At 49.9% G+C, this 9,474-nt stretch overlaps 2 protein-coding genes across 4 annotated transcripts in view; one reads left to right on the forward strand and one right to left on the reverse strand.

Moving 5' to 3' along the window:
• Nucleotides 1–7,917, forward strand: Cd63 (CD63 molecule). 3 transcript variants are annotated; one of them, XM_008838994.3, is made up of 9 exons: nucleotides 1–91; nucleotides 528–604; nucleotides 1,461–1,649; nucleotides 1,815–1,889; nucleotides 1,990–2,085; nucleotides 2,190–2,330; nucleotides 2,532–2,615; nucleotides 2,763–2,868; nucleotides 7,868–7,917. In XM_008838994.3, the coding sequence occupies exons 2-8, from the start codon at nucleotides 539–541 to the stop codon at nucleotides 2,826–2,828; spliced, it is 717 nt and encodes a 238-aa protein (XP_008837216.1). In that variant the 5' UTR covers nucleotides 1–91; nucleotides 528–538; the 3' UTR covers nucleotides 2,829–2,868; nucleotides 7,868–7,917. The 3 variants fall into 3 exon arrangements, with proteins under 3 accessions (XP_008837216.1, XP_008837215.1, XP_029422235.1); XM_008838993.3 differs by lacking the exon at nucleotides 7,868–7,917 and having other exon boundaries at nucleotides 2–91; nucleotides 2,763–2,906; XM_029566375.1 differs by lacking the exons at nucleotides 1–91; nucleotides 7,868–7,917 and adding an exon at nucleotides 217–239 and having other exon boundaries at nucleotides 2,763–2,906.
• Nucleotides 3,048–9,474, reverse strand: part of Rdh5 (retinol dehydrogenase 5) — a 10,540-nt gene continuing 4,113 nt past the window's right edge. The window contains 2 exon segments of the mRNA XM_008838992.3: nucleotides 3,048–4,061; nucleotides 4,259–4,422. Coding sequence (XP_008837214.1) covers nucleotides 3,838–4,061; nucleotides 4,259–4,422 — 388 coding nt within the window. The 3' untranslated portion in view covers nucleotides 3,048–3,837.

The raw sequence follows: 9,474 nt of genomic DNA on the forward strand, positions 1-9,474 counted from the left end.
GTGCTGGAGCCGGGGCGGGGCCGCGCGGCAGGCGGGGCGCGAGTGGGGGGCGCAGCTAGACAGCGGCCGAGCAGCGCACAGCGTCGGAGAGGTGAGGTCTGGCTCCCGGGGTCGGGGGCGGGGGTCCGAGGCTGCCCTCCTCGGGGGACCGGTGCGCAGCGCGGAAGAGTAGGCCGGTGCCGCCCTCAGCCCTGGAGCAACTTTGTCCCAAGTTCCCGACGCCCCAGGGCGCGGCGAGGGTGCGGGCAGGCTGCTGCTTGGGGAGGCCCAGCGCGGGGTGGCGGCGGGGTCGGGGTCCGGCCGAGGCAAGTCCGCGGCTCCCTGGGTGGCGGCCCGGACCCCGCTCCTTGGCCGGCGCCCCCACCCCTCGTGCGGAGGGGGCTGGGAGACGTGGATCGGACCGCGGGTTTCCGGGTGGGAGGGGCCGCGATGGGGGCCACGCAGGGCAGACCGCGAGGGCCGGTGGCGAGCTGAGGAGCTCCGGCCTTTCGGCCGCAGCTGATCCCCGCGCCCTCCCTCGACCTCAGGCCCCGCAGCCATGGCGGTGGAAGGAGGAATGAAATGTGTCAAGTTCTTGCTCTACGTTCTCCTGCTGGCCTTTTGCGTGAGTGGGGACCAAAGCTCTGGGGCGTCCGGGCAGGGAGCGGGAAGTCTTGGCACGGGAGTGGTGAGGGATCGAGGGACCCGAGGAGGAGGGCAGCTGGAGACCAGATGTGGAAGGAGAGCCTGGGAAAGGGCCGAAGGCAGCGCGGCCACCCCCTTTCCCGGACCTCTGAGGCTAGTTTGGACGGAGAATGGCCATCCTGCATGGGCACCGCCCCCATCCCTCCTGGCCCTTCCTGTCTGGTGACCCAACTACTTGTGATACAGGGTAGTGGGGCAACCTGCCAACGGTCTGATGGTATCGCTGCAGGGCTGCCCCCACTCCTTGCTCTCTTTATCCCTTCCCTCCTTTCCCTCTCATCTGCTTGGGGGAGGATGGGCTCTGCCCACTGTAATTTGTTCTTGTCCTGGGAAGCTGCTGTTTGTCCTGGGAGGGACCATGCCACTCTTGCCCCCTTTCCTTCTCCTCCTCCCTGGCCTAGCCAGCCCAAGGACCTTAGTCACTGGAATGAGGGAGTGTTTCTGGGAGAGACTAGCTGGGAGCCCATAGAAAGTAATGGGCCCTGGGGCCAAGGCTTTCTGTGCGCTGTTTCACTGTAGTCAATCCCTTGGCTGAAGAGCTGTTGAAAGGAAGGCATGGCACCTCCATCACCCCTTCTGTGTGTCTTGAGCAACTTCCCAGCCTTCACTTATGGGGCAAGGATGGGTGATCTTCCTTCCCAGTCAGTGTTTCCTAGAGGTGTAAGAATCTCTCCTGGAGGGAGTCAGGTGCATGTCCTCGGTGCACTCACTGCCAGGCACCCTAGAGGATTACTGGACTGTGGGTCTGACCTAACCCTCACCTGCCTTCTCTGCAGGCCTGTGCAGTGGGATTGATTGCCATTGGTGTAGCCGTTCAGGTTGTTTTGAATCAGACCATTACCCATGAGGCTACTCCCGGCTCCCTGTTGCCTGTGGTCATCATTGCAGTGGGTGCCTTCCTCTTCCTGGTGGCCTTTGTGGGCTGCTGTGGGGCCTACAAGGAGAACTACTGTCTTATGACTACGGTGAGTGGGGTGTGCGACCAGCAAGAGTCTTGGGGCTACCAGAGAGCATTTCTGTGGTGAGGGGGATGGTAAGGAAGAGCTCCAGGAGTGGTCCAGGAATTGACTGGGTCAGAGCAAGCCTTAAGTCCAGACTTCAAACCTGACTCCTGCTTTGTGTTCCTGCAGTTTGCCATCTTCCTGTCTCTTATCATGCTTGTGGAGGTGGCTGTGGCCATTGCTGGCTATGTGTTTAGAGATAAGGTAAGCAGGGAACAGGGGGTATGGGGGAGCCCTATCTCAGCCTGCTGTGGTATTCCAGTGCTGGAATTCTGCCCCCAACAACACTCTTCCTTTCTGTTAGGTGAAATCAGAGTTTAATAAGGACTTCCGGCAGCAGATGCAGAATTACCTCAAAGACAATAAAACGGCCCCAATTCTGGACAAGTTGCAGAAAAAGGTGAGTGGGATTGCCTGGAAGAGTGGTAATGGGGGTAGAAGACTGTCAACTCCACATTAGAGGTTTGCTTAGCAACTTTTTTTCCCTCCTCTCCACTCCTCTAGTTTCAGTGCTGTGGGGCTACTAACTACACAGATTGGGAGAACGTCCCTGGCATGACCAAGGACAGAGTCCCTGATTCCTGCTGCGTCAACATCACCGAGGGCTGTGGAACTGATTTCAAGAAGCCTATGATCCATACCCAGGTAGGGAGGAGAGAGCGAGATCTGGGAAATGTGGGAAATGTTGCCACTTAAGACAGGTGGCAGCTAACAGGACCAGGGATGGGAAGGTCTGGGGAGGACAGGGGTGGGGAGAAAGAGACAGAAGGCAGGAGGAGATAGGAAGGGTGGGAGGTAGGACGTTTCTGATGGTGCTCATGCCTGCAATGCCCCCCTTCCCCTCAGGGCTGCCTGGAGAAGATTGGGATCTGGGTGAGGCAGAATATACTGTTGGTTGCTGCAGCATCCTTGGGCATTGCATTTGTGGAGGTGAGAAGTGCTCTGGGTTGGTATCTGGGGAGCAGTAAGAGGGTGCTGACCAGCAGGAGGTACTGGCCTGGGTAGGGTAGCTTGATAGGTCTGGGGCAGCTTGCCCTGCCTCCTCTCCTCTCATTTCCATTTCCATTTCCCTTCTAGGTCCTGGGAATCATCTTTGCCTGCTGTCTGCTGAAGAGTATCCGAAGTGGCTATGAAGTAATGTAGGGGTCTGGCCTCTTGTCATCTAAAGGAGTGCATTCTCCAGGTTTTTCAATTAAACGAATTATTTTTTCAGACCTAAAAGAGAGAGGGCCTCAGTTTGTCTTAGAGTGATACTTGACCCTTTCCCTTTCCTGCTCCATGCTCCTTGTCTTCTGGGAATAGGCAGGCATATTTGGGGTGGGGATGTTAGGGAAAGGAGGATTTTGCTGAAGGTGTTGGTTGGGTTGGCAGTGAGAGAAGTGGGGATCCAAGGAAGCTGTGTCTGAGTACCCTCCCTGTCCCCTCCTGGCTTAGGCTTCAAACAGTGTTCCTAGAACATTCATGAAGCCATCAAAGGGATTTCTTACAAAGGGCCTCTGCTGGTAGATCCTGGCCCATATCTACTTTGGACAGCTTTGGGGCCCTCTTCACACCTTGTGAGCCCAGCAAACTCGCTCTGTAGTTTTCAAGGAGACCTGGCTCCTTCCATAATAGTTTATAAGTTGCTTGGGACCTGAGTGCCCAGTGTCCCTGATTCTTGCCTTAGGTATAGTAAGAGAGTTTAAGTATTTCCTTCTTCCTTGGAAACTATCCAGTCTGGCTCTGACCCTTTTTCATCACCTTCTCTCCTACTCCCAGGCAAATTAGATAAAGCCATTCCTGGTGCAAACATAGAATTGTAACATTACTCCTTGTAGAAAATCAGAGAAAAGTGCCCTCTGGTGGCCATGCCTCCAAGTGTGGCTCCAAAGATCATCTGTAGATGCAAGGCAGTTTCTTATGCCCCCCAGTGGACAATAGCTGGTTTTGCAGGCACTAAACAGGCCAGAGACCTTGGGTAGCTTAGAGGTGTTTAGTTAGCACTTACATCTTGTCTGACTCTCACCGGACACCTTCATTTGACTATTTAAAAAAAAATTAAAGCAATTCATATTTATTGAGTGCCTATTTTGTCCCAGGAACAAGGTAGTACCAGGCTGGGGACAGAAATGAATGTCCTTGCCCTTGAAAACCAGTCTCTCTGCTGGAAGGCTCAGTAGATTGATTGGGCAGGCTTGGGAAGGACCCAGGTGAACACAGCATCCACCAGGCCGGCTGGAAGGTAGGAGGCAGGCAGCCAGAGCAGTTTGGCATCCCAGCCTGGGCTGTAGCGGGTTCAGGGGTGACGAGCAGTCAGCCCGTGCTCCAGGCAGCTAGTCACCTTCGTTAGGTCTGGGTCACAGATCAGGTTCATGATGTGTCTCTGCACTTGTAGATCTGTAGCCCCATGAATGGTTGTAGTTAGTGGCCTCCCATTCCAGTCATCCTTAGGCCCTGTCTTCTAGATCCGTAGGCTGGTTGCCCAGTTTGGGGAGTGTCAACACTTTTCCTCCTGCACACTTCCTCCCAATAGGCTGGGGTAGGCCTTGACCTTTCTGGCCCTCTCACCACCCATTGTAGGCCCAGCTACTCACAAGTGGTAAGGAAGTCCTCTCCATAGCAGGCCTGTGTAGCTGGAGGTAGCCGGGCCCAACAGGCCTGCAGAGTGTTTTCTAGACTTTCCAGGTTGGTCATAGGGGTTTGGAAGAAGACGGGCTCCACAATGGAGACTCGTACCCCAGATGGAGCCACGTCCCACCTGGAGGGTGGATAAACTTTCTGGGTTCTTGCCATAAGTTTTCAGGGACAAGGGTGGGGAATCTAAGAAGGAAAGCTGTCACAGTCTAGGGACAGGAATCCTGACAGGAACGGATACTCCTGGCTGATCTGGGATGAGGAGGGGTGTTGTTTTTTTTCTTTCCTGGCATTGAGGATTAAGGCTTACAGCCTTTGTCTGCACTAGGGAAACAAGTGCTCTCCACTGAGCTACACTGCTACCATCCCAGGGGGAGGAATTTTTTAGGTTTGTTTCCTGTGTATTTTCTTTCATCTCTTTTTATTTTTTAAATAAAGACTTATTTATGTGTATATGTGTGTGCATGCAGGAGCCTTGTAGGTCAGAAGAGGGTATCGGATTCTCTGGCCTGGAGTTACAGGCAGTTGTGGGCTGTCCTGTGGGTGTTGGGAACCAAACCTGGGTCCTCTACAAGAACAGTAAACACTAAACCTGCTGAGCCATTTCCAGCCCTTTTTGTTTTTTGAGACAAGGTCTCAGGTGACCCAGACAGGCCTTGAACTCCGGAACAGTAAACACTAAACCTGCTGAGCCATTTCCAGCCCTTTGTTTTTGTTTTTTGAGACAAGGTCTCAGGTGACCCAGACAGGCCTTGAACTCCCTTATTGTAGCCAAGGATGGTCTTCTACCTCCTAAGTGCTGGGATTACAGGTGTATATCATCATGAGCATGCATGGCTGTTTTTGTTTCTGTTTCTGTTTTCTACAAGGTCTCACTATGTAGCCTAGGCTGATCTTGGTTTTTTTTTTTTTTTGGTTTTTTTGCGACAGGGTCTCCCAGTAGCCCCAGCTGTCCTAGAACTCACTATGTAGACCAGGCTGGCCTTGAACTCAAAGAGATCTGCCTGCCTCTGCCACCCGAGGGCTGGGATTAAAGGTGTGTACCACCACGCCTGGCTTTTTTTTTTTTTTAATGTGTGTGTGTATATTGCCTGCATGTAGGTAAATGGCACCCGTGTTGTGCAATGCCCGAGGAGGACAGAGGAGGCTGTCGGATCCCCTGGAACTGGAGTTACAGACACTTGTTAGCTGTCATGTGGGTGCTGGGATTTGAACTCAGGTCTCCTAAAAGAACAGCCAGTGTTCTTAACTACTGAGCCATCTCTCCAGCCCCAAGATCTTGAACTTTTTATTTATTTCATTTTTTAATTAAAAAATATTTTTAAGATCTCCATTTCATTTTAGAATATATTGTTCCTTGCAGAAAGACTCATTGTTTTCACTACTAACACTGACGCATGCATCTCTAATCTGTATGTATCTGATTATTACTAGTCATAATTGGTTGCACTTGAATCCTTGGCGCCTGTGTATGTCGATAAAGTCATTGGGTAATTTCAATGGTAATGTTTATCACCTCTACCAATTAACAGGATGTAAATTTCCATGCTTCCTCCTCAAATATGATCTTGAACTTTTTTCTTTTTTGGTCTTTTTGAGACAGGGTCTCCCTGTAGCCCCAGCTGTCCTGGAACTTACTATGTAGATGAGGCTGGCCTTGAACTCACAGAGATCTGCCTGCCTCTGCCTCCCAAGTGCTGGGATTAAAGATGTGCGCCACCATGCCTGGCTTGATCTTGAACTTTAAAAAAAAATTTTTTTTCACTGTGTGTGTATATGTGGTCAGAGGACAACTTGGCAGGAGTTGGTTCTCCTTCTATCATGTGTATCCTGGGGATTGAACTCAGGTTGTCAGGCTTGGCGGCAAATGCTTTTACCTACTGCTATATTGCTGACTTTTTTTTTTTTTTTTTTTTTTTTTTTTTAGACAGGGTCTCCCTGTAGCTCCAGTGTCCCAGCTTCCCTGGAACTTGTTACATAGACCATGTTGGACATGATGCCACAGAGATCTGTCTGCCTTTGCCTCCTGAGTGCTGGCTGGGATTAAAGGTGTGCTCCACCATACCTGGCTTTTTTTTTTTTTTTTTTTTGAGACAGGGTCTCACTCTGGTTCTGACTGGCCTTAAACTTGCTATGTAGTAGAGGCTGGCCTTAAAAGTGCTGGGACTACAGGCCTGCACCATGCCTGGATTTTGGATTTTTTTTGTGTGTTTTTAAGACAGGATCTTGCTTTGTAGCCCAGGTTGGCCTCAAACCCCTGCCTCCCCAGTTTTGTGATTACAGGTGGTCACTACCATGCACAGCCTTCAAGTATATTTTCTTTTATGGTCTATTAAGAGTCAGCAAACTTTTTCTCTTCTCTTTCTTTTTGGTGCTGGGGAATCAAGCCTAGAGCCTCATGGTGCTAATGTAGCCCAGGCTGACAGGACTTGCAATTAAGAAGCCTCCCCATGTTTTTTTTTTTTTTAAAGATTTATTGGAACTGGAGAGATGATTCATCACTTAAGAGCACTGGCTGCTCTTAAGTCCATCACCCGCATGGTGGTTAACAACCATCTCTGTAACTCGAGTTCCAGGGGATCCAACACCTTCTGGTCTCTGTGGGCATTTTTATTTTATGTGTATGAGTGTATTGTCTTCATGTAGGTCAGTGCACCCATGTTGTACAATGCATGAGGAGGTCTGAAGATGGCACCGGATCCCCTGGAACTGGAATTACAGATGGCTGTTAGCCCCCATGTGGGTGCTGGGAATCAAACCTGGGTCCTCTGCAAGAGCAGTCAGTGCTCTTAACCTTAATCTCCGAGCCATCTCTCCAGCCCCTTTAACCTCTGAGCCATCTCTTCATCTCTCCAGCCCCTTTTTTTTTCTTAAATGTTTGCATTATTATTATTTTTTGTGGTCTTTTTAAGACAGGTTTCCTTGTAGCCACAGCTGGCCTGGATTCGCTATGGAGACCAGGCTGGCCTTGAACTCACAGAGCTCCACCTGCCTCTGCCTCCTCTAAGTGTTGGGATTAAAGAGGTGTGTGTGTGTGTATGTGAGTACAGGTAATAGGAAGTTGTGAGCTGCCTGGTGTGAGTCCTGGGAATGGAACTCAGGTCCTCTGCAAGAGCAGCCAGTACTCTTAACTGCTGGGCCATTTCTCCAGCCCCTTTTTTTAATTAAAAAAAATTATTTTTATTTTATATGTATGTGTGTATTGCCTGCATGTAGTAAGTGCACCCGTGTCATGCAATGCTGGTGGAGGACAGAGAGGCTGTTGGATCCCTTGGAACTGGAGTTGCTGACAGCTGTTAGCTGTCATGTGGGTGCTGGGATTCGAACCCAGGTCTTCTGCAAGCATAGTCACTGTTCTTAACCGCTGAGCCATCTCTCCAGCCCTGCTCTGTTTTTTGAGACAGGGTCTCACTATGTAGCCTTGGCTGACCTGGAACTTGCTATGGAGATCAGGCTGGCCTTGAATGCCTGAGATCTACCTGCCTCTGCCTCCTGCATTCTGGGACTAAAGGTGTATGCTCCATGCATGGCTTCCGCCTAACTTTTTCTTTCTTTTTTTTTTGAGACAGGGTCTCCATGTAGCCTCAGCTGGCTTGGAACACTGTGTGTAGACCAGGCTGGCCCAGACTGCCTGAGATCTACCTCCTGAGTACTGGAATTAAAGGCGTGTGTCACCATGTCTAGTCTCATTACTTTTTCATTTTTAAAATTATTTTTATGTATTTGAATATATTGCCTGCATGTAAGTGCACCTATGTTATGCAGTGCCCTCAGAGGTCAGTAGATTCCCCTGGAACTGGAGTTATGGATGGCTGCTAACTGCCATGTGGGTGCTGGGAATAGGACCTGGGTCCAAGAGCAGTCAGTGCTTTTAACCACTGAGCCATCTCTCCGGTCCCCTCATTTCTTTTTTTAGTACTAAAATTTGAGGCACTACAGGCCAAATAACAAAATTAATGTCAATAAATACTCAATGTAACTATTTAAATGTCTGTAAAAATCATTATTACCCTGAAGGCAGCTGGCCCCACCTGGCCTGAGAACTATAGGCTGCAATCCTTGATCTAGAACCCCACTCCCTAGCTCTCGGAACACAAGATTGGCTCCTGTGTATTGGATATGAGGACTCTAGGCTGGCATTAGCCAGTGGTTGACCTGGTGGGTAAAGTGGGGTTATGTCCCACTGCCTTGGCCAGGATGGAGAAGTGTGTGTTCCATGATGCCGACTAGAAATAGGCAGGGATGGGAACAAAAGGAGACAAGGAAGTTATCTGTTGAGTGATGGTGATGAGGGTAGCCTTTCTTGTTGGGGGGGGGCACCTCAACACGTGTCTTCTTCAGCGCCTTTATATTCTCATGGAACTTTGAACATTATTGTTTAAAATGTGGAGGTAAGCCCCATATGGTTGCAGGTGCCTGCAATCCTAGTACTTAGCAGGCAGAGGAAGATGGAGAGTGAGTTTGAGGCCAGCCTGGGCTACATCATGAAGTTGTCTAAAAATAAAAAATAAAAAAGATTAGTAGACTATAACGACCAGGCCTGGGGGTCTGTCCCAGTGTTCCCTCTAACTAGCCGTATATAACACATTACTGTGTATATACCTACTCAGAGTGCTTGAGAGAGTTAAACAAGAAAATCTTAGTTTCTCTATTATCAATAGTGACAGTTGGCTCAGCTGCTTAAGGTTCTTGTCACCAACCCTGACAACCAATCCCTAGAATCCATATGGTAGAAAGAACAAATTCTCTCTCTCTCCTCTCGCTCTCTCTCTCGCGCACACACAACACACACACACACACGCACACAGTTAATGTAATTAAAATTAGTGCTAGCAGGCTTTCCTCAGCATCTGGTATTTACTAGGCTTTGCTGTGTTCTTACACATTTCATTTTACTCAACACACATGAGGCAGGTCTCATCCTGATGTGACAGATGGGGAGAAAAACGGTAGAAGTAACCTCGCCAGGTGTGGTGGCTCACATCTGTAATCAGGAGGCTGAGGCAGGAGGATTAAGGTCAGACTGGACTACAGAATGGGACCTGATTCAAAAAATAAGTAACCTACTTAAGGGCACGCAGCTTGAAGGTAATAAAGCTGGGATTTGTACCAGTAAACTTGTGCTGGATAGCTTTAGTGTCAACTTGACACACCTGGGTTGAGGGAGCCTCAATTG

The sequence above is a fragment of the Nannospalax galili genome, unplaced genomic scaffold (genome assembly GCF_000622305.1).
Source record: "Nannospalax galili isolate Female #2095 unplaced genomic scaffold, S.galili_v1.0 scaffold1679, whole genome shotgun sequence".
Taxonomy (NCBI): Eukaryota; Metazoa; Chordata; class Mammalia; order Rodentia; family Spalacidae; genus Nannospalax; species Nannospalax galili.